Source organism: Lasiodiplodia theobromae (assembly GCF_012971845.1).
Source record: "Lasiodiplodia theobromae strain AM2As chromosome Unknown scaffold_4, whole genome shotgun sequence".
NCBI classification, from domain to species: domain Eukaryota; kingdom Fungi; phylum Ascomycota; class Dothideomycetes; order Botryosphaeriales; family Botryosphaeriaceae; genus Lasiodiplodia; species Lasiodiplodia theobromae.
Genome location: NW_023336530.1, coordinates 951,295 through 973,350, shown reverse-complemented (window position 1 = coordinate 973,350; position 22,056 = coordinate 951,295). Strand labels below are relative to the sequence as shown.

The 22,056-nt window shown below is 55.0% G+C and overlaps 8 protein-coding genes across 8 annotated transcripts; 4 read left to right on the top strand and 4 right to left on the bottom strand.

Moving 5' to 3' along the window:
- Nucleotides 1–80: 80 nt before the first annotated feature.
- Nucleotides 81–1,478, top strand: LTHEOB_1715 (Amidohydrolase 1; the record flags this gene model as incomplete). Its single annotated transcript, XM_035510447.1, has 1 exon — nucleotides 81–1,478. One exon carries the CDS (start codon nucleotides 81–83, stop codon nucleotides 1,476–1,478), a length of 1,398 nt encoding a protein of 465 aa, XP_035366225.1.
- A 1,025-nt stretch (nucleotides 1,479–2,503) lies between these two features.
- On the top strand, nucleotides 2,504–3,769 carry LTHEOB_1714 (Fibroin-3 related protein; the record flags this gene model as incomplete). Its single annotated transcript, XM_035510446.1, has 3 exons — nucleotides 2,504–2,610; nucleotides 2,659–2,675; nucleotides 2,805–3,769. The coding sequence occupies 3 exons, from the start codon at nucleotides 2,504–2,506 to the stop codon at nucleotides 3,767–3,769; spliced, it is 1,089 nt and encodes a 362-aa protein (XP_035366224.1).
- Nucleotides 3,770–4,894: 1,125 nt separating this feature from the next.
- Nucleotides 4,895–6,132, bottom strand: LTHEOB_1713 (Phosphogluconate NAD-binding protein; the record flags this gene model as incomplete). The annotated part of the gene is made up of 3 exons (XM_035510445.1): nucleotides 4,895–5,270; nucleotides 5,428–5,937; nucleotides 6,011–6,132. The coding sequence occupies 3 exons, from the start codon at nucleotides 6,130–6,132 to the stop codon at nucleotides 4,895–4,897; spliced, it is 1,008 nt and encodes a 335-aa protein (XP_035366223.1).
- A 1,013-nt stretch (nucleotides 6,133–7,145) lies between these two features.
- Nucleotides 7,146–8,493, top strand: LTHEOB_1712 (Apoptosis-inducing factor 1; the record flags this gene model as incomplete). The annotated part of the gene is made up of 2 exons (XM_035510444.1): nucleotides 7,146–8,126; nucleotides 8,197–8,493. The coding sequence occupies 2 exons, from the start codon at nucleotides 7,146–7,148 to the stop codon at nucleotides 8,491–8,493; spliced, it is 1,278 nt and encodes a 425-aa protein (XP_035366222.1).
- Nucleotides 8,494–14,046: 5,553 nt separating this feature from the next.
- Nucleotides 14,047–14,447, top strand: LTHEOB_1711 (Peptidase c40; the record flags this gene model as incomplete). Its single annotated transcript, XM_035510443.1, has 3 exons — nucleotides 14,047–14,083; nucleotides 14,180–14,313; nucleotides 14,367–14,447. 3 exons carry the CDS (start codon nucleotides 14,047–14,049, stop codon nucleotides 14,445–14,447), a joined length of 252 nt encoding a protein of 83 aa, XP_035366221.1.
- A 158-nt stretch (nucleotides 14,448–14,605) lies between these two features.
- Nucleotides 14,606–15,548, bottom strand: LTHEOB_1710 (Short-chain dehydrogenase reductase; the record flags this gene model as incomplete). The annotated part of the gene is made up of 2 exons (XM_035510442.1): nucleotides 14,606–15,231; nucleotides 15,317–15,548. 2 exons carry the CDS (start codon nucleotides 15,546–15,548, stop codon nucleotides 14,606–14,608), a joined length of 858 nt encoding a protein of 285 aa, XP_035366220.1.
- Nucleotides 15,549–16,378: 830 nt separating this feature from the next.
- Nucleotides 16,379–17,902, bottom strand: LTHEOB_1709 (G protein signaling regulator protein; the record flags this gene model as incomplete). Its single annotated transcript, XM_035510440.1, has 4 exons — nucleotides 16,379–16,681; nucleotides 16,732–17,135; nucleotides 17,189–17,633; nucleotides 17,741–17,902. 4 exons carry the CDS (start codon nucleotides 17,900–17,902, stop codon nucleotides 16,379–16,381), a joined length of 1,314 nt encoding a protein of 437 aa, XP_035366219.1.
- A 1,822-nt stretch (nucleotides 17,903–19,724) lies between these two features.
- On the bottom strand, nucleotides 19,725–21,091 carry LTHEOB_1708 (Drug/metabolite transporter; the record flags this gene model as incomplete). Its single annotated transcript, XM_035510439.1, has 3 exons — nucleotides 19,725–20,512; nucleotides 20,577–20,730; nucleotides 20,855–21,091. The coding sequence occupies 3 exons, from the start codon at nucleotides 21,089–21,091 to the stop codon at nucleotides 19,725–19,727; spliced, it is 1,179 nt and encodes a 392-aa protein (XP_035366218.1).
- Between the last annotated feature and the right edge of the window lie 965 nt (nucleotides 21,092–22,056).

Genomic DNA, 22,056 nt, shown 5'->3' with positions numbered 1-22,056 from the left:
CCAAACACCAGGATTCCATATCCGCATCTCACCAATCCTCAATTAAAAAAATCACAGGGAAGAGCTTGGATTGCACCATCATGGCCGAGGAAGGATCTGGTCTGGACGTGTCGGCGCGCGACCTGCGCTTGGAGCAAGCTTTCTACGGCCCAATCATCCACTCAGTCACACCCACCGAGGTTCAGATATGCCACAAGGGCCTGCTGCTGGTCGGGCCCGACGGCAAGATTGCGCTATTCCGCGAGAGCGTTGAGAAGGCCCAAGTCGCAGCGCTCATCGCCGAGTACGGCACGGGCGCCGGGTCGCTGCGCATTCGCTACCTGGAGCGCGGCCAGTTCTTGATCCCTGGATTCGTCGACACGCACAACCACGCCCCTCAGTGGGCGCAACGTGGTACAGGCCGCGGTCTGCTGCTGCTCGACTGGCTCAACGAGATCACCTTTCCGCATGAGGCCAAGTTCGCCGACCCGGCATATGCCCGCAAGACCTACTCGTCCTGCGTCGACGGCTTCTTGCGCCAGGGCATCACGACAGCCTCGTATTACGGCAGCCTGCACGGTGAGGCAACCAAGATTCTGGCTGACCTGTGCCTGGAGAAGGGCCAGCGCGCTCTTATCGGAAAATGCAACATGAACCAGAACGCGCCCGCCGAGTGCTGCGATGCCAGCGCCAAGGAATCGCTGGAAGTCACCAAGGACTTCATCGCTCACGTCGATAAGATTGATCCGGAGCACAAGGTTGTCACGCCTACGCTGGCACCGCGCTTCGCCATCTCATGCGACCGAGAACTTCTCACTGGCCTCGGCGAGATCGCCAAGGCCAACCCCAACCTTCCCATCCAGACGCACTTCAACGAAGCCGAGGATGAGATCCAGTTCACCAAGACGCTGTTCCACGAGTTCAGCAACGAGGCAGACTTGTATGCGAACTACGGCTTGCTCAACTCTCGCTCCATTCTCGCGCACTGCATCTTCCTCGAAGACTACGAGGTTGACAAAATCGCCGAGCTGGGATGCGGCATTGCCCACTGTCCCATCTCGAACACAACCATTGGCGGCTTCATGGCGGCACCGATCCGCCAGTACCTGCGCCGTGAAATCAACGTCGGCCTGGGCACCGATAGCGGCGGCGGCTTCTCGTCGTCCATCCTCGACGCCATGCGCCAGGCCTTTATCGTGTCAAAGGCGCGAGAGGTCGCTACCGAGGGCGCTGATCCGGCACTCAGCCTCAGTGAAACCTTCTACCTGGCCACTCTGGGCGGTGCTAAGGTCTGCGGCCTCGGAGACAAGATTGGAAATTTCGCAGAGGGAAAGGAGTTTGACGCCCTCGAGATCCACACATTGGGCGCGAATGCGGGCATCATCACGCCCATTGAGGACGAGGACGACATGCCGACCGTGTTCGAGAAGTTCCTTATGACAGGAGACGACAGGAACATTGCAAAGGTGTATGTTAGGGGAAGGTCCGTCAAGGCATGAAGTAACGAGCCATGTGGAACCGAAGCAGATATCCAGAAGTAGACGAAAGCCATACGAAAATATCAGTGCAATTTCTTGCGAATATGACTGTAGCCGACAATGAAGTGGATGGTGCTTATGGCTGTGCATGCGGGGAGAAGCACGGCCAGCGTTAATCGCGATTTGCGGTGGGTACGGTTTGCCTAAAATAGGAATGCCTCTAAAGCCGATTGCAGAAGAGTGCTCTCGTCGGGGGAAAAAGAAGGGTGTGCTTAGGACTCGAGTCTGGGCTTTGGGTTGATATGTAATTGAGAAATCTAGGCGAAGTCGTCGACTATGCGCGGGAGAAGATGAGCAAGACTAAGCCATTTTGTAAAACCCACTGTGCCTCGAGGCCGTAGAATGTGACGTCGAATGTCGATCTAGGGAGAAAAATTTCGTGACAGCTTGGCGCAGTGGTATAGTGAGCTGCGCTGCGGCCCGCCCGGCGTCTACTGGCGCTAAGAGACTACTGGCCGGCATGAAGCTCATTTCGCGGCGAGAGAGGGCGATAGCGCGCGCGACGACAGGGGCGGCTTTCGGCAGCACCAGCCACAGCCGCCACGGATGTGCAAGGGACCACGAGGCTCAGTGACGCACTGAAGCGCCGCCAAGAGAGTGGGGAGATCGCAATCTCTGGCTGGTTTGTCCCCATTGTTTCATCTTCATTTGCTGCCGGCCAGCCGCATCCAGCGAAACATCCGCCCACTCCCTCCTGGTACTTTATCACTCGCTGCGAGACGCCTTTCTTTTTTGTCGTTCCTTTGCCTCCAATTTCCTGTTTTTCGCACCCAAACTTCTGCAGCAACCAGGCGCAGTCCCGGTCGCGCGCGTCCATCAGCCCTACGCGGCGCCTTTCTTTACCACCCCCTTGACTCGAGCCTCGCGGATTCGCCCGGCTCAGGCTAACCCAGCCGCTCAATTTCCCGCAATCGCAGCCTGGTGCTGCGCAGTCAAATTCACCCACGCTGAGCGTGTTGTCCTCGATGCCTCATCCATCACTCACCATGGCGTCGCCCTTGGCATTAGGGAGACGTGATATCAGCAGCACCATTGACGGTGTCAAAGAGTCCTTCAGTTCGTGGGACGCCTGCATGTCCAAGGCCTACTGCAAGTGAGTCGCCGTTCCTCCATCGCATGCGCGGCGCTGATACAGTTGCAGATGGCCCGTTATTGCTGGTATTGCCATCGCCGGAATTATCATCTTCTCTATCTTGTGGTGTTGCGGCCGCTGTCTTTGCTGCGGGGCCGAATGTTGCTGCAGCTGCTTGAGTTGCTGCAACAAGTGCTGTCCCGGTCCTCGGAAAGGCCATCGCCGCGTCGAGTCGCCGCCGCCTGCTGCCTTCCCCAACAACCAGCAATACCAGTCTGCCCCGCCCATGTATGCCGGCCCAGGATGGAACCAGGACAACACCCCGCAGTACGCCACTTTCGACGTCTCCAGCGGCGACAAGAAATTCAACGAGGACGCCTTGCCAGCGATGCCTACCTGGGAAACCGCCAAGAGCACTAAGGTCGAGGTTCACGAGGAGCAAGTGAGGGAGCATCCAGATGACATGGAGATGAAGAAACTGGACATGAAGCCAGGAGGCTCTCCCACCAACAGCAGCGTCGGTCCCAGCCCAGTAAATAGCCGCTCTCCTGCCCCGCCATCCGAATACGGCCTCCCTGTCCAGCCACGCCCTATTCACCCGGCAAACTCGAACTTCGTGAACGACTTCAAGAGCCCGAGCCCGTACCAGAGCGAGTTCAACGCCGGCCAAGACCAGCCCGCCTATTTCAACGGCCAGCCGCAGCAGCCTTACGGAATGCAGCGACACGCCTCCCCGGCACCGGCACCGTACCAGGACCAGAACCAGCCTTATCACTATGCGAACGACCCCTATGGCCAGCAAGCTTACGGATACGATCACGGCGCCGCACCATACGGCCAGCAGTACGACACGGCGAGTAGTGTGGGAGGCTACGCGCCAAGCCAAGCACCGACTGGCTACGCGCCCTCGGGCTCTACGCGCTACGAGCCTTCGATGCACAACGCGTACCAGGATCCGTACCAGCGTGGGCCTCCTCCACCAATGCCGCCCATCGACAGGGCCGGCACAGCCAGCCCATACCAGTCCTACGGCCAGCCTCCAAGGCCGCCCGTCGAACGCGCCGCAACCGCCAGCCCGTACCAGCCCTTCAACAACGCCCCCAGGCCACCGGTTGAGCGCTCGGCGACGGGGAGCCCGTGGGAGCGATTCGGCGCCAACAGAAACCCTGCTGGGTACTGAGAAGGATGACAATGTCTGTGCTGCGACTGGCGCTGTGTCATCCTTGCAAATCTGTTTCATTGCATCCTTTTTCTCATGCTTAACCCATCATGCCGACCCTCGACTTTACACCATTACTTTGTCATCATTTTCAGATGTCTCTTGTCTTTGATCTTCTCTAGCGATACCCGTTTTTGTCCGACGACGCAGCTTATACCATTTGAGACGTAGTCGCTTGGCTTCCGTCGACTGGAGACTGTTGACGGAGTCATTTCCAAAGGATCCTTGTGTTTTCTCTTCTCCTGTAGTTATTCCCTTCTTTCTTTTTTCCCTTTTTTGCATAGCGAAGGCGTTTTCCGGCGAACGGTAGTTGTGGTCGGAAACACTAGGACTCAATGAGGTGGAGTCGAAAGGCACAGCCAATTTCCAGGATAACCGACGCGTACGCATTACAATATGATGTTGCCGCGAACGGAAATTCGGATCAGGAATTGAGTAAAGAGGGGCCGAGAGAGGGGCACCATGATTTTAAAAGGGGAGATAGCTATAACGATTCCGACTGGGCGCATTTCGTGCGCGACGGCCCCTGCTTCGGATGCGATGCGATGCGAGAAAGCTTAGCACGTTATGCGGTCTCCACTCTACTTCAGCCTCCTTTTTCCCTCTTCGCATGCGACTTACTCGTACTCGTGTGGAGAGCGTCTTTGGAGTGGCGGACGTGCGAGCGCAGCTCTTTGTTCGCTTCGACTGCGAATCCTTTCTCTCCTACCTATTCTTGGAATACCAAATGCAAAAAATAACCCTCGTCTCTTCATGATCGACTGTCAGTCCCGTTCTGGAAACGTCGCCCAATATATCGAATCCAAGCTTTGTTGGAGATACGCGTCCGACGCCACAACACGCGGGAAAGGCCCGTGAGCAGCGAAAAAGCACGGATGCCATTTTCAGCCACAGGTCGAATTGAGGAAAAGAGGTCGCCAAGGTCCAATCAGAGCCGCGATTAGGGGGGAGTTACCCATCTGAGAGTAAGTTCTATTCTTGAATCTAGTGGAGAAAAAAAAAGATGCTCAGATCTGGATGTCCATTTCTTCTTCTTTCTCCTCTCATCCTTTCCCCCGTCCGTCCCTTCGCTTAACCAACACTCCTTTACGCCCCCCCTCCCTTCCTCAACCCCCTCACCAACTCGTCGACAACATCCTCAACCCCTTCCTTCCTCCCTCCCGGCGTCCCCAGCGCCGTCTCCTCGGCCACGGTCCTGTACACCTCAGCAATGCCGTCGAAGATGGCGCCGTCGCCGGTCCAGCCGCCCTCGGTGGCGAACGTCTCGCCGATCTCGCGCATCTCGCCCTCCCACCGGTAGGCCTTGTGCTGCATGCCGACGACGCCGCGGTCGGCGGCGGCGCGCGTGGCCGGGAAGGCGGCCGAGAGCTGGGATTGCAGCTCCGGCAGCACGCCGAGCTGCGCGGCTGTCGTGTAGGATTGCAGGGCGAGGGCGTAGAAGCCTTTGGTTAGGGCGGCGAAGCTGGTGTGTCGTGGTGGTTAGCTTTTGGAGGAGGGGGAGGGGGGGAAATGCGGAAGGGAAGGGAAGGAAGAGGGAGGGGGTTGGGGATGTGAGTGAGTGAGTGAGTGAGTGAGTGAGTGAGTGAGGTGGTGGTGGTGAGGTGAAATGTTCGACGTACGAAGCTTTCAGGCCGCTGGCTGGGCCTATCTCTGCGCTCAGGTGCTTGATGTTCAGCACGGCGGCTAGGTGCGGACCAGATTGAGTGGCATCGCTGAGGGGGTGGGGACCGGAAACGGGGATTGAGGGGCGCTTCCAGTTGCTTAGGCTCGCGTCTAGCTCTGCATCGACGTTGTCTGGAGGGGGCTGAGATTGGCTGTCATCGAGGAGCTTGGGCGGAGATCCGATGATGCCGCCGTCGACGAAGCGTATGCTTGGCGCGCGGGACTTGAGAGCTGCGTCGATGCTGCGGGCTGTGGATGGCGCAATGGCGTTGAGGTCGAGGAAGTAGAGAGGGGTGGATGCAGCCCTGCTTGACGCGGCGCTCCAGGCGTCGATTATGCGATTGGCGGTCTGAACGGCATCGCGGGGCGGGACAATGGAGAGAATGTAGTCGGCTTTCTCCACGAGGGCAACGTCTGATGGAAGGACGGTTATGCCTGCAGAAGTGGCGCGGGCATGGGTTGAGGGGCTGATTAAGGTGATGGTTAATTGGGGAGTGGCCAATGACTGAAAATGTCTCCCCCGCAAGAGGTCAAACTTACCTTCGACCGACGGTTGTAGTAAGGACTTCGTAGCCGTGAGCTTGCAGAAGCTTGGCGATGCCCAGTCCCATGTCACCAATGGAGACGATGCCGACAGCGGCTCGAGGGGTAGTAGGAGCCATGTTGAGATAGTGCGATGACTGTCTAAATCATTAGATGTTCACATTTACAGGTAGATGGTTACACGAAGATTCAACGCGAAGGTGGGAGAAAACAGACGCGAGTTGCGGGGTGTCTTGCGTCAGACGGCGGCGATAGGGAATAAGGCGATAAGATAAGACTGCGGATCTATCCGCCATAGCACGGTCCATCGGCGGAATGATTGCGCTTCTGGGTGTTGGTGTTGGACCAGTAGCACCGTCGCACACGGCTCGTCCCTGGTTCTATCTCGCACTGCTGCGACTACTGCTGTTCGACTCTGCAATGCAAGGCCAGCCTGTACTTCATTCTTGCGCGTCGTGGCACCGAGCAACTCAAAGCGGTTGCTGTGGAACGGGGCAGGTTTCAACGCAGCGCTGTCGGCCTGATTCCACCGGCTCCGCCTTCCATTCGACAGGGGTCGTTTCGGGTAAACCACCGTCGTGGAATCCTCGCTGTTGCTGCTCTCTCGGCCGACGCTTGCTTACTCTTTACCGCGAGGCTGATTCCATAATGCTTCGAAAGCTGCGCTGAAAGAGCAACAAACTAGCCTCTTGCGACGACCGGAAGGCTGAGCATCCGCTGCCGGCTGGTGCTTTGTAATGGGTTATGATTCGGCGGTTGGCCATAGCTCCCAGCTGGACCCTTGTTCCCTCCGCAAGACGCGGGGATGCTGCGGTTGCGCAGGGCAGTTATCAATTAATACGAGATCAGCTTCTTCGTCTTGCTAGCGACGCAGGCACCAGATATAAGGCCTGCTGGTTGCAAGTTGGCGATGCACAGCCGCGCCATCAGCGCAGTAGCTTTCGGACTTCCCCCACCCCCAACTCCTACGCGCCTCGCGCCATCCCTGCATCTCCGACAAGGCAACAAAAAGTGCAATCTTACACCACACACTTCATCAGCCCACCAGCCACCTTCCTTCTTTTAATTTAATTCGCCCACAACTCCAACTCTACTTCATCCTCACCCTCTCGCGCAATTGACATCCACAGCCATGTCGTCCACCAAAGAGCTCAACATCGTCGTCCTCGGCGCCTCCTGGGCCGGCCTGGGCGCCACGCACTACATCATGAAGCACGTTCTGCCCACTCTGCCTACCCGCAACGGCGAGAAGTACCACGTCTACTTGGTTAGCCCGTCGAGCGACTTCTTCTTCCGCGTCGCCAGCCCGCGCGCCGTCGCCTCGTCGCAGCTCATGCCGCACTCCAAGTTCTTCTTCCCCATCGAGCCCGGTCTCAAGCAGTACGACAGCAGCAAGTTGACCTTCCTCATCGGCGCCGCCACCGCCTGGGACACGGCCGCCCGCACCATCACCGTCAACTCCTCCGCCGACGGCCGGGAGCAGAGCCTGCCATACCACGCCCTGATCGTCGCGACGGGCACGCGTGCCCCCAGCCCGCTCTTCAGCCTGCAGCACGGCGGCTCCGAGGAGACAAAGAACGCCCTCTTGGCCGCCGAGGAGCGCCTCAAGACGGCCAAGAGCGTCTTCGTCGGCGGCGGCGGCCCCGTGGGCGTCGAGACGGCCGGCGAGATCGGCGAGGCCCTGAACGGCAGCCCCGGCTGGTTCGCCTCGGGCCCGCCCAAGAACCAGAAGGTCGTCATCACCGTCTCGACCGACAAGGCCAAGATCCTGCCCGTGCTGCGCCCCGCCCTGGCGGAGAAGGCGGAGCGTTTCCTCGCTCGCGTCGGTGTCACGGTCAAGAAGAATGCGCGTGTTGAGAGCACCGAGGTCAACAAGGATGGCACCACCAATGTCACTCTCAGCACCGGCGAGGTCCTCACCGTCGACGTCTACATCCCTGCGACTGGCGTTACGCCCAACACTGAGTTCGTGCCGAAGAACCTCCTGAACGAGAGGGGCTACATCCAGACGAACAGCACCACTCTCCGCGTCGACGAGGCCGGCCCGCGTGTCTTCGCGCTGGGCGACGTCGGCAACTACACCCGTGGCGGTATCATGGACTTGGACAGCTCGGTAAGCACCATTGCAGCACGTTTCCTCCGTTTTTCTCTACTTTTTTGCTAACTGAATTTTCTCGGAACAGACGCCCGTCGTCATGACCAACCTCTCCCGCGACCTCCACGCCTTCGCCGAAGCCGGCGGCGAGAAGCTGGACGCCAAGCCCAAGGGCCCCGACCGCGAGTACAAGCCCAACTTGAAGGAGACGCAGCTCGTCCCAATCGGCCAGAGCAAGGGTGTTGGCTCCATCTTCGGCTGGAAGCTGCCTAGCATCTTCGTCTGGTTGATCAAGGGTAGGGAGTACTTCACCAACATGGGCCCGCCGCTGGTGGATGGCTCGAAGTGGAAGAAGGAGAGCAGCTGGAAGGCTAAGGAGGTGTAGATTGGGGGGGTTCAAAGGCGAAGGTGACGGAAGTGTGTGGGGCAGAGACGGAGTAATCAGGATATGTGACGACAGGCTTTTATGAGTGGAGGGAGTTGTGGTTTTCCAGACGTTTCTCATACCCGGAGAGTAATACACCAATTGATGAACTATTGTCTTTAGTAACCTCAATCTCTCCCTTAATATGGTAGATGGTGGCTGCGCTTCACGACGCGGTACCACAAGGTGTGTAATAGCAAATAGGAGATACGAGCCGCTAACAGTAGTCAGGCTCAAGCCACTGTAACTTTTTCCGCAGACTCCTCCGCTGTGCCCTCTTTGACTTGATGACTCTTGCCGCTATTCTTGCCATCCAAAACTCTGCCAAAGATATAGTCCCTTCCTTCAAAGACTTCTCAGTCATCTCTAGGATGTGCGGAGTAGACTTCCATGAGGACAATCGCTGACACTCCAAAAGAAGGTTCAGCCCAACATGGGTGATAAGACCTCCTTTCTCTGCAAGTAAGTTTATGGTATCAGCTTCCAAGGTACTATCTGAATTCGCGGCAAGGATACGCCGTAAAGTCGAAGGATTTAGATCGAGTAATATTCTTCTGATCATCACATCAATGGGTGTTCTCCCCTTTCCATCTCTTCCATTGATGTCGGCGCCATGATGAATCAATATTTCCGTTATGGGACTCATTGAGAGATGAAGAGGTTGACAAATCCAGGAAGTTACATCCTGTGGTCCCACGAGGGTGGAGCTCGCGTTCGGGTCGTGTCCTTTAGCAAGAAGCAATTTGGTCATTTCCTTTATACAAGGAGATTGAGAGAGGTGTGAGATGTTGTCTCGATCGCGATCCGGATAGAAGAGGAGATTTCCGAGTGGTCGTGTGCCCTTGTAGGCAGTCATTCCAAATCCTTTATTGATGAGAAATTGCGTGACGCGAATGTAGTCCGGTTTGAACTCGTTGTGGTATCTGCTCATGAACTGAAATTCGATGGAAGCCGTTTCAAACCTGTTGGCTGCTAGACAAACAGCATGAAGAAGAGCTTTTTCTGCGTGTGGATTTGACTCCTCAAACTTGCTGAGCTTTTCCAGTACAAACAGCGAAAGGCCATAATAAACAGCAAAGGTCAGCGGATCATCCGGTAGATATCCTATTAGAAGGCCTCTTCCGCCTAGTGAGTCGATAAATCGAAGCTGGCATGTCCCTGTGGTAACTTCCGCTAGATAGTGATAGACTGCGGATGCTGATACTGAATCCCATTTCGTCTCGGAAATCATCTCAGAACAATGTTGTAGCTTTGCGAGCTCGGTGTACCCGTTCTGCGACCGGAAGAGAGCTTCTCTCCCTACAATGAGCTCTTGGAACGCGGGTTGGCTCACAAATTCTCGAACGGTTTCATGCATCAGTCGAACTCTGCCATGTTTCTGAAAAGGCTCCTCTAGTTCGATGAGTCCTCCGCACTGCTCTCTAAGTTGGGTGCAGAAGTTCTGGAAACTTTCTGGGTCAATTGGTTGACTTTCGCAATCTTGTATTGTCTGGCACTTTGAGTACACGACAATCAGGTGAAGGTCCTCCAAAGAAGGTTCGGTAAAGGCTTTCAGAAGTGCATCCAAAACGAGATAAGCATTCCAGCGGAAGTCTTGCGGCATGCGGTGAATAATATCAGCGTAAAAGTCGCCTAGCTCAGTAGGAAGCTCTCGAAGAAGCTGTATAAGATCCAATGCCGTGATGGCCCCTTGAGCACTGACCGCTTCAAAAAGCCTATCCAAAGCAAGCCGGACCCAGAGAAAGACCCCATTGGCTGTTTGGTTGATGTATTCGACGGCTTTGTGTACGGCCTTGCGCGCAGGCTGGGATGACTCCATCTGATCGAGTACCCCAGGAAATCCCCTTAGCCTCTCGATTGTATAGCGCTCAATATCGTCTTTGGTATGTTCTTGAAGCCGAAAATTTGGAAAGTGCTTGAACTGATTGAACAGGATGTCTCGAGGACGGCTTGAGAAAAACACTTTGGCACGGAATTTTGTGCTTTTATTTGGGGTGATCATGCTTTGTATAAATTCCGAGAGGGATTCGAGGTGGCCGTCGAGTTCATCCAGTGCATCAATGAACAGGCATATGCTCAATTCCTGGCGCTGTTGTCTGAATATTGCGTGCAGAGTGTCTTGCAAATCTGAGAGCGTCCATTCGATCCGTAAGTCTCTACCCTTGGATGGACAGTGGCGTGGTATCTCATAGCAGAGCCAGGGAGCCTGAGATAGAATTTGGAATAGGATGCTCCTTAAGAGGCCATAGAAAGTCTTCTGCATTGCTGAGCCCCGATAGTAGAAGAAGAATCCAGCCTTGATGAGCTTTCCAGAAAGGCTCCATTGATGTAGAGCCTGGGATGTCTCCGGATGAAAGAAAATATGCTTCATGAGCGTTGATTTCCCGGAGCCGGGCTTTCCATGAATCCAGTAGACACCTCCCTCCCTCAGAAGCCAGTGGACGAGTTTCAAATCTTTTTCCTGGAAAACCCATTCGTATGTGAATTCGTAGTTTGGCGCAATTTCTGTCTCTCTGCGTTTAAAGATATCCAGATTCAATGACTGGATGATCTCTGAATAGTCGGTCAGCTCAATATGTAGGCCAATACGACAATATCATACGAACCATCATGCGAGTATGCCCTCTTCTCCGATCCTTTTCCTTTGAGATGCACTTGCTCATCGTGGCCACTATACTGGGCATCAGGGGTCCACAGCTCTGATGGCTCTCCAGAAAAGCCCAGCGCCCTTCTTTGTTCAAAAGTCTGGATGCCAATCTGGTTTTCGGATCTTGCTAACGTTGAACGTATATAGCTTAAGACTTTTTGATAGTTGATATCGTCTCTAGCAAATTTAACCATCGATGAATGGTCCTCATCCACAGCATAGACCTCGTCAGGACAAGAGCTTCGTTGGATTGCTGAATCTCGGTCTACCATGACAACTTCCTCTCCAGTCCTGCTCCATCTTTCGCCGTCCCGCTTACGATCAGTCAGTACACAAACGGTGATTTGATTGTGTTCGGAGCTTACCGCCACGGTTTTTGTCTTCTTCGTCTCGTAAAATGAGGCAACGGTGAACCTCCTGAAGTGTTGGATCCCATTGAAAGCGTTTTCGATACATTCTAGATAAGCAGACTTCGGTGCCAGGTCCTGGATAAGTTCTGCATTCGGTTGGCCATTGACCATGGCAAGTAGCTGAGCTGTCTCCATGCCTTTGTGTGGAACGCCGAAATTGATTACTGAAACCACATTACGGATTACTGAGGACTGTTGATCAGAGTATGCTGCCAAGCTGATCAGAGTCTCTTTCAGAAGAAGCCCACCGAGGCTATGAGCTATGAAGACGATCGGCGTGGAAGCGGAGGAGCCGAAACCGAAAGAGGTTAAACCATTAATGAGGTTCCTAGAAAGATCGTAGATACGCTGAAAGGAGGAGCTCCCCACCACGTGAGAATCATAGCCGTAAATGATTGTTCTAACGCCGGGGATGTCCTTTGGGAGCCCATCTCGAAGCCACATGAAAGGAGAGCCATGTCCACGATACTGCCAGGACCCAAATGGGTGACTACCAAGGCCGCTGATTGCGATGCAACTTTTACGCGTCAACATGTCTCAATAAACACCGAGCTTCCGAGGCGTTTCACTTCCAGCAAGGAAACTCACTCAAGGATATGCTCGGTGGCATCAACATCGCTTAGAACAGTAAAACCCAAGAATCTTCGATCGAAGATGATGATGTATTCTGACTCTGCGTAGCTTGCTCTGAAGGACGATTCATCCTCTCCTTCGAGGCATGGCGGAAGCGGGACAATAGTAACCGTTGCCGTTTTCGAGCGGGTTGCATGCGATAGAGCCAGATCAACAGCAAGCGATTCCACTGTCACGGTCGTATCGTCTGCGCCGACGGCCTCTTGAATCAATTGGGTTGCCTCAGCCTTATTGACTTGCAGCGGGAGTCGGCGGACCCGGAACGTCAGTACCTTGTCCCGCGCCATCTCTTCATTCCCACGACCGATATCTCAGAAGCGGTGCGGGGTTCGTGATGATAAGACAAGTTTAAACGATGCTGATGCACATGGAATCTCAGACCTTGAGGGTGCGAAGTCTAGCGAACATTGCGGGGCAACAGGCATCAGGTGATTCCCGCTGCTTACGGCGGCAAGCCGAGGAGCATGAGTGGCTGAGCAGTGCTTGGCAAGTGGGTGTTCCATCGCTTCAGTGCGCCTGCTGATAGGTAGAGAAAGGCGGGTATTCGCTTAGACAATCAACCGTGACAGGAATGATCGCCGCCTCGAACCGTATGCATTTCCGACTCTTCTACGAGTTCTTCCCCGAAACAAGTGAGGACGGGTAAGGACAGAAAACAAGATATTATATCAGCGTGTTGCCGTCCGTGTCTGAGCTGAATTGATCCAGTATGTTTCGCAAACAGAGTATAATGTATGAGGCTTTATTGTTTCGACCTCGAAGTACAAATTCTTGGGAAAATTACCAATGCTTGGAATTGAGCTCTGTTCTGAAGGAAAAAGAAGAGAGAGATGAGGAGGACGCCTGGTTCGACAAGGCAGTAGAAAACGGCACCAGCAAGCTTCTATGATCATGATGAAGAGAACAGAATTATTCGTTTTCCACCTTGACACAAGTAAAAGATGCAGTAAAAAGTGAACTAAGCAAATGTTCACTTACGGTGACGAATTAGATGTGAAGCGACGCTTTTCAGAGTGTTTTTTTCTTTGTGATTTTCGTTTCTAGATGCATGCCAAAGGAACGACCATGAAGAAGAATGAAGCTCACTTCTCGTGGAGAGAAATGAAACAAACCATGGAAAGAAATGGCAAAGAAAGAAGACTACAGACGTTCTAATTACAAAAAGACGTAGAGAAGCGTTTACCTAAGGCATTCGAATATCGCAGATGAAGTAAGCAGCGCATTCAGTGCTCCCGTAGTTACCGTACCATTGTGCAAAGCCAAGATCCTGGCAATTTCTAACCAGTACGGCTTTCCAGCTCTATCCTGCGTGAGTAGGCAACTCAAGGCGGCGGAATGGGCTTCATCCAAGGTCTTCAGGAAAGAGTATCTGATAAAGCCTTCTGGGGGGTTTGAGTACTCACGCTCAATCATGTTCATTTCTTTTGGAGGCACTCTTTGTTATAAGTCAAATTGTTGAAGCGATGGGGATAAATGACCCACATGGGTCGGCCCCGGGTGAGAGATAAGGCGATAAGGCAGCTATCGCGGGGAAGCAGTGACGTCAGGGACACACGCTAGGCAGTGGAAGGCGCACACGACAGCTTACAGCATGCGTGAAGAAGACAAGGGAAACCGGGACGTAGCTTTGACCGGCTAGGCGCGGTTCATGCATGTCAATCTTGCATCGAAGCTCTGAGCGCAGCCTGGCACCTACGTCATCCCGATCAGTCCGCCTGATATATCCACTGCGCCCGCACCACCCCTCCACCAGATCATCACCTCCGTCAACTCTCAAAGTCACAGTTTATTCAGACTTCAACCTTCCAGACCAATACCGCAAACATGCCCCACCACCCCGCTGAAGAGACGGCCACCGGCAGTAAGTGTCTCTCCAGATCTATCTCTCAACCCCGCTCTCCCAGTAGGGCGTGTACCCTCAGAGAAATATGGGCGCTAACCACGAACTTTGCCGTAGACATCACCGACCAGGTCGCCAAGGAGTCGTCGGACAGCACCGCATCCACGCACCCTCTGCATGATACCGACACCAACGTCACCTCCGGTGGAGCGCACAGCAAGGCTCATGTCAACGACCACAAAGCTGCTCCTGTTCGTCACACCGCTTCTCACATACATAACTTCAGCGCTCACATATGACCCAGGGCCCCGTCATCGCTGAGAAAATCGGCCAGCCCGCGAGCAAGGAGGAGCTCAAGGCCCGGGCTGCGGAGCTGAACAAGTAAGAGCACATAGGCTCGCCACTCCAACTGTACGATGAAACGAACAAACACACACAGGCCGTCGAAGCCATCTCCCAAATTATGATACATTAATAAATACAAATCTGTTTCTCCAACCCCAACCCACCACCACCTCGCGTGACCCAAAACCACCATGCAAATCACGGCAACACCTCCTCCCCCCTCCAATCCCAACACCTCCCACGCCCCCTCTCCACACCCAACCCCCTCACCACCTCCACCAGCCTCTCACTCGCAAACTCCGGACTAAACAGCTTCCCTTCCGCCACATTCCCCCAAAACTCCTCGCTCAGCCCCGTCTTCACCGTCCCCGGATGCAGCGCCACGGCCATGGCGTTGCCCGCCGCGCTCGTCCGCAGGTGGTTGTCGAACGTCTTCGTCGCCTGGTTGACGGCGGCTTTGCTCGCGCGGTACGAGTACCACCCGCCCAGCCGGTTGTCGCCGATGCTGCCGACGCGCGCTGACATGGTTGCCCAGACGGCATGGTCGCTGGGTAGGCCGTCGTAGGAAGAAGTGTCGTCACCGTCGGAGGAGGGGAATCTGGTGCTCTTGCGCGGCAGGAACGGCGAGAAGTGCTTGATGGCCAGCAGCGGGCCGAGGGCGTTGGTGCGGAAGGTGAGCAGCGCGTCGGCGGCGTCGATCTGCGATGGCGCTTTCTCGGGAAACAGCAGGCCTGGCACGCAGAAGGCGAGGTGGAGGTGCCAGTGGTCGCGTGGTGGGAAGTGCGTCTTGCAGGTTGCGGCGGCGGTGGCGATGGAGTCTTCGTCTTTTTGTCAAGGTGTTGTTAGCTTGCCTGCTTCTTTTCTTCCTTTCCCTATGTAGAAAGAGAAGAGATCAGCCACTCCACTCACCCAAAAAGTCCATCCCAACCACCTTCAGCCTCTCCTCGGCCTTCACTTCGTCCCTCCTCTCCACGCCGGCCAGGATCTCCTTCCGCGCCGCGTCGATGTTGCCCTGATCGCCCCGCGCCGTCGCGACGACGGGCACGCGCGTCGTCGACAGCACGTGCCGTGCGAGCGCGCGCCCGATGCCGCGGGAGGCGGGCGTGATGAGCGCCCAGGGCCGTGACGATGGCGGCGGCATTGTGCTGTTTCGTCGGGTTGGATGGGAGCGTGAGAGTCTGCTGCAGGCTCGGCTATGGCGTGGTGGGGTTGGTTCTCGTGGTCTCTTTGGCTGGATGTGATGAATGTTTTCTTAAACGTTTCTTGTTGTTATGAAGGCTGAGCTTCGAGCCCTCAGTGATGTTTAACCAATCGCTGAGGTAGACGGCCGTCGGGTATCAAGGCCGTGGGGAGCGTTGGTTTTTTGTTGGCAAGCCAGGTGTATTCGTTCGGCTGAAAGCATCACGAGCTCAAGTAATTGAAGGATAATAGCTGAAGCTCTTGTATACTAGCGCCAAGGGAGGAAAACAAAAGCTGTCGATGATGACGACAATGACGATGAGTGGACCGACGAGGGAGGGTCCTTGAGCCTCGACGGGAAGATCGACGACCAAGATCGGGGCCCGCGCGCCCCTTGGCGCTGATCTACTAACCACCCGAACCCCACCGCGGGCGCTTTGCTTGGTTCGGAAAACACCATGGCCTTACCATGCCCGAGGCTGGGAGTGAATTTAGTTCTGGGCATTGGCTGGGCTATTCTACGAGCCACGCAAGCTAAGCAACTAAACCGAGACTTCTACAAAATACGCATACTTTCGTGAAATCGTGAGTAAGAATGCATATTAAGAGGGAAATAAGATATAGGAGATTGGGTTCGCTGAATATTTCTAAGATAGCCCAGCCATAGCTGAACAATGACCATCCTCACTGCCCCAACAGCTCAGTCATACGACGTCACATCGAACACCAGTCCTCAAGACGGGGTGCATGAACGAAAACTCGCAGGGTAGCATCGAGTAGCAACCGCTCTGCTTAGAAGAAGCCACCCGCGGGCACAGCAACAAAGATAGCAACCAATATGGCGCTGGTGACAAATGCTCCAATCAAGCTCTGCACAAAGATGGTGTCCTGAATCTGGCGCATGGCTGGCTCCTCGATCCACACCTCGCGGTCGAATATCTTGCGGATGATGTTGCGTTTCTCATATTGCGCCACCCACGGCTCGTCCTCGAAACTGTTCTTCGTGTTGTCTTTCTCGGAGCATAGCGTTGGCTCATCATCAGAGGCAAACAACTCCCATGGACGTAGGTGTCGATGGTGCATTCCATGAAGGACCTGCGCGCGTTAGTACTAGAGCTGCGATGGCAGGAAAAAGGACAACTTACAACACACATTCCTTTGTATGCAGCAATCATAGTTGAAATGCCGATGACCAGTGGGATGGCGGAAAGGGCGCGATAGCCTCGCGGCATGTTGCTGAGCGTCATGAGGATGCCCATGAGGATGCCTCCAATGATGGTGAAGATGCCGAGGCCGCGAGCAAATACGACACGTGGGCGATTGCCATTGCAGATTGTCCAGCGGATGAAGTGAGGGTGAGACTGGCAGCGAAGCGACCATTCGACGCTGACCATGACCTCGCGAAAAGCCGACGGGTGCGTCGTGTGCGTCAGAGCGCGGAGGAGCGAATTGCGCTCGCGCGATGAGAGATTAAGTTGACGAGCACCGCCATCGGCAATGTAGATGGTGACGATACGCGAGATCTCTTCGCGATATGGCTGAATAGTGACTGTGCGGTTGAGTTAGTCATTGTGCTAGCAGATGAAGGAGGAAGATGCATACACGGCTGGAATTTCTCTCCTGCAGATTCAAAGGCATCCCTAGCCGCCTCAGAATGATTGACGGTGGAGTTGGTCAGGGAATACTCCCAGTCCGCTGAGCTGTGCACCGAGGGTGTGTCATTCTCGCTGTGCTCGGACGGGGTGGGCCCGGCGTGATCCCAGAAAGGGTTGGCTCGGTCGCTGTCTGCGGCTTTGGGAGTATCGGAAAAGGTGGTTCCTTTGAACACAGCAGCTGTTCTAGGGGTAGATTTCCGGGACTTCGACTGGGCTGCATGCGCTTCAGACTCTGCTTGCTCAGTGGTCCATTCCGGCGACAGTACTTTCTCGCTCTCAGGAAGAGCCTCGAAACGCTTGACGTAGTCGTGGAACCAAAGGTAAAACTGGAGATTCTCGGCCGACAACTCAATGTACTTCAGATAGTTCAGAAACTCGCGAAGCGTGCACGGCTACAAGACTCAAGTCAGTATCGAATTACGGGTGAGGCTAATGCTGTGTAACCCAGTGACACAGACCGCCTACAGCAAGGGGAGCGGGAAGCTGCAGTGGCACGTACCGGACAAGTGCCGCCGGCAATGATCCGATCGAATGACAGCGCATCTGGGATCCCATGGGACATTCCAGAGTCAATTGACTTCTTCTTTCCATCGTTGCTGTGTTCGGATGTGGGAATAGATCCAATTGACACTGGTCTCTTGTAACTGAGTGAGTAGACCATGCTGTTTGTCGTTGGCTGATGAAGATGCAGCAAGAAAGAAGGAGCAAAAATACGAGGAGAAAACGAGCGGAGGGGGAAATTAAGAGGAAGTGACGACGTCTGGCGAAGCACCCAGACACGGGTATAAGGTGCGGAGCAAGCTTGCTGTTTAATATGGCAAGCGACGAAGCTAGAACAACGCCACTGCGGGAGACGGACAGTTGCTTCTTTCTAGACGGACAGATAGATGGATGGTTGAGTCAAACGCTAGACTCTGGAAGAGCGGTTTAAAACAAGAAACGACATGAAGGACCCGGCGGGTAGGGAACGATCGTCAATTCGTGGACATGGCAAAGGGAGGGTGTGATGGCAGCAATAACTGGTCGGATTCCGCACAGATGCAGGCGGGCATGACGTTGATGAACGGTACCAATAGTGTTCTGTCACAAGCGATGGTTACCGAAACCTTGTGTGTTGCCTGGGCGCCATTCGGATGAATCGTTCGAGACGCGTCGGTGCTGTTAACTAGCAGCAGGCTTCTAACGGCAACACGGCGCTTGATCGCTCGCACGGGTTCCTTATGCTGCGGCAGCACATGAATTTTGCCAAGTGAGCTGGCTTTGTCCGGTGGGAAGGGAAGGGTGTGGTCATGATGGCTGAGTCTCAGTGCGTGGTACAAGGGTCAATAACCCAGTGGGGGATCCCGAAGTTACCGTTGACGGCGTCTGGCCCGAATCCAGCATGGCAGGCTTCAAGAAGCTGCCAACGACAGGGCGATGCCTTCATGGTGGCTTGAGCTGAACATGGCGTCATAGTGGCTCTGATTGGGCTGCCGATGAGGGAGTGTGTGTGATGCATACGTCGATGTTCTGGAACCAAGCGACCGGGAAATTGCGACGGCCAACCAGCTGGGCCGCTTGCGTTCTGCTGATTACGCAAAGCGCGTCGCTTATCGTAGATGCGAGGGCGAGTCCAGCTGGATTCTCTCAACTGCCATGAGGGCGCTGGCCGTTTCCCCCAGCTGCTGCCCCCCGCCGAGCTTGAAGGGATAGTTTGACTGACACGTTGTTGACATTGCAGATCGAAAGACTCGCGGCCTTGGCTGGACTGGGCGTGCAAGTGGGCGCCTCCTTCCGTTCTCAGTAGCTTAGTCCTGCCCCACAACCATAGCGCTTCAACCGTACCCTATAAGCAGCGGGTAGAAGTGAGCACCAAATCCGTCGGAGCAATGTTTCCATCTCTATTGGCCAAATCCTTCAAACGCCGAATTGACGTATACGCAGATTTCATGCCCATGGCCCAGCGACGACTAGCGCCACGGCTCCAGCTCCCGAAACTTCCTTCACATCACCACCTTCGGTACTGTCTACTCACCGCGCCGATTCCGCCGATCCTGCTTTAAACTCCTATCACGGCTCCCCACGATCTGTATCTTTGTCCTTTGTCAAGAAAGTTTCCGCTTTACTGCAAAAGTCGCCCTCAGAAGCTCTGCGATCTCACAACTGATCAAATAACTTGCTTCAGAATTACCAGGCTGAGACATGCAAATCTATCTTCCGCCATCAGGATGCAGCTTGGGTGCATCACAGCCTCTCATGCCTGTAGAACATTTCATCATCGCTCTTAAACGTACCATTGCATGGAAACACTAGCGCTTCTAGCCCCAAATAAAGCTTCTAGTCAGTCCCGACTAGACGGTCTTTCCGAAAAAGCGAAATTGAGCCCCCTCTAACCTTCTGGAGGTTTCCTTTACACCAAATTTTGCTTGTTCCGAGTAAGAAAATAGTCTTTCTTCATCTCCTGGGCCGTGAAGGACAATCGTCCGCGACTCACGCTACTCACGCTACTCATTCACCAAGTTAGCCCCCTCCACGTCCGTCGTCTCATCCCCTTCTCGTCGGTGACCGGCTAGGAGGCCTTGTTCCTCATCGCTCTCCTTGCCCTCCTTCGCGCTGCCGCTGCCGCCGGCACTGCCCCACAGCGCGACGTAGACGGTGCTAGCAAGCACAATAGCGCCGCCGCACCAACTCGTCGCAGCAGGCACGTTGCCCCAGATGAGCTTGTCGAAGACGAGGGCGTACAGCACCTGCGAGTACATCATGGTCGTCGCTAGCGCGCTCTTGTCGTGCTGCAGCCCCGCCGTCAGCAGGAACTGCAGAAAAAACCCCGAGAAGCCGATGACGGACAGCAGCGCCCACTGGCGCCCGTCGGCCGGCAGCCGGAAGTCGACGCCGGGCGCGAACAGCAGGAACAGCGCCGCGCCTACCGTCGACACCAGCGAGTAGTAGTTGACGCTGATCAGCGCGTGCGCCCGGTGCCCGATGCCGCGGATGATCGTGTACGATACGGTTGCTGTCACGGCGCCGATTAGGAGGAGTGTCACCGCCAGCGTGCGCATGGCCGCGCTGGCTGAGGGGCTGCCGTCTTCCTCTTCGTTGTGATGTTGGTCGTTGGGGAACAGCCACGGCGGCCGCGCGATGATGATGACGCCGGCGAAGGAGACGAGGCCCGCGAACACGACCTTCTTGGCCAGCGGCTCGTGGAAGAGCAGCGCCCCCGCCCACGGCACCATCATTGGTGTGAGGAAGGTGATGACGGTCGTCTCTGCCAGAGGGAGATATTGTAGCGCCCCTGTGCAATGGGAAATTGTTTAGCAAAACTGTTCTGGACGCTGGATGCGACTTTCACCACTCACAGTAGAACGCCGAGAGTCCAAAGAAGCCTGTCAATCCTCTCAGCAACAGCCACCCCCGCACACCTGGTGGTCCCCAGGGGAAGTCCGGGACGTTGGTTGCGCGCATGTAAATCGTGCTCAGGATGCCCGTCAATGCCATGCGAACGAAGATGATCTGAGCGGAGTATAATTGGTCAGTTCATTGCTCCTCGACGTATTTTCCAAATAGAAAAAAGAAAAGAATAATAAAACGAAGAGAAGAGTATAGAAGGAAATGAACGAGGCTGAGAGCAACGTACCTGCATCGGATGCATCGCAGCGCCCTTCTCATCGTCCTCCAACAGCCTCGCCGTGGCGCCCATGCACGCGCCGAAGCTCTCCGCCGTTAGGACAAGCACCCACGCCCTGTTGCGCACCCACCAGCGCTGAAACGCCGTATCGGGGGCTTTCTCATCGTCATCCAGTCTCTGCTTCCGCCGCTCTTGCTCACGGCCGGAGGCGATCTCCCTCGTCGTGTCCTGCGTCGTTGCGCTCATGGTCGTCGGGCGTCTTCAAAAGCGGAAGAAGAAACAGCAAGGTCTATGCCATAAAAATGTAAAAAAGACGATAGAAAAAGCGAAAAGCAGTAAGAACAAATGCAGATGCTCCTCTATCGAGCTCCTCGCATCACCTTGGCAAGGCGTCGTCTGCTTATGAATGCATTCGCGGTTGCGTTGATTCGGCGATCATGACTCCTTTGAAAAAAACTCTTCGAAAAGGCCGCACAACACCACCCAAAATGCTCCGACCATCGGCGCTTCTGTGCATCGCGTGTGTTACGCGCGGGGCGGGGTAAGCGCTTGGGTAGCCGAACCGGTCACCCTCAACTGGGATACCGCCGGTTCTTTTGATAACGGAAGGATGCAAGGCGCAGAGATGGGCGAAGATCTCGCAATACGACGCCTGCAGGATGTCATCGGATGCATTCCGCGAATCAGCGGGGCGCCTGCTGCGTACTGCGGCGGCAGCGGGGTCTCCCGCATGATCCCAACGGCAAAGGGAGGGAGAAAGCGGGAAAATCGCGAGTTGCCGGGCGATCATATATCCAGTATACATCACGCGGACCCCCCTCTGACCAGGTACGGAAATCTAGTCCTTTCGCCACAAGGGAAAGAACGGAAAAAAGCAATTCTGCATCTTCCATGTCTGCCTGCTCTGACTGTGATGCATTCGGCGGTCAGCTATGACTAATATCAGCGCCATTTCTTTTAATTTTTTTTTTCAACACGCGTGATGGTTGATCAAGCCGCTTATCATCAATCAACACGCCACTGCCCGCTCCCGCGAGACATGACCTGAAGATGGTGTGGTAGCCTTGCGCTCTCAGCTAATTCTTATCTCAGTTCACACACACACCAACAAAGCTTCTCAACGACAAGCATTCCGGTGCAACCATCAAACGGTTAGCAAAGCATACAAGGTCACGAGTGCACCTACAAGTGGACGAGAGTAACATTTGGCC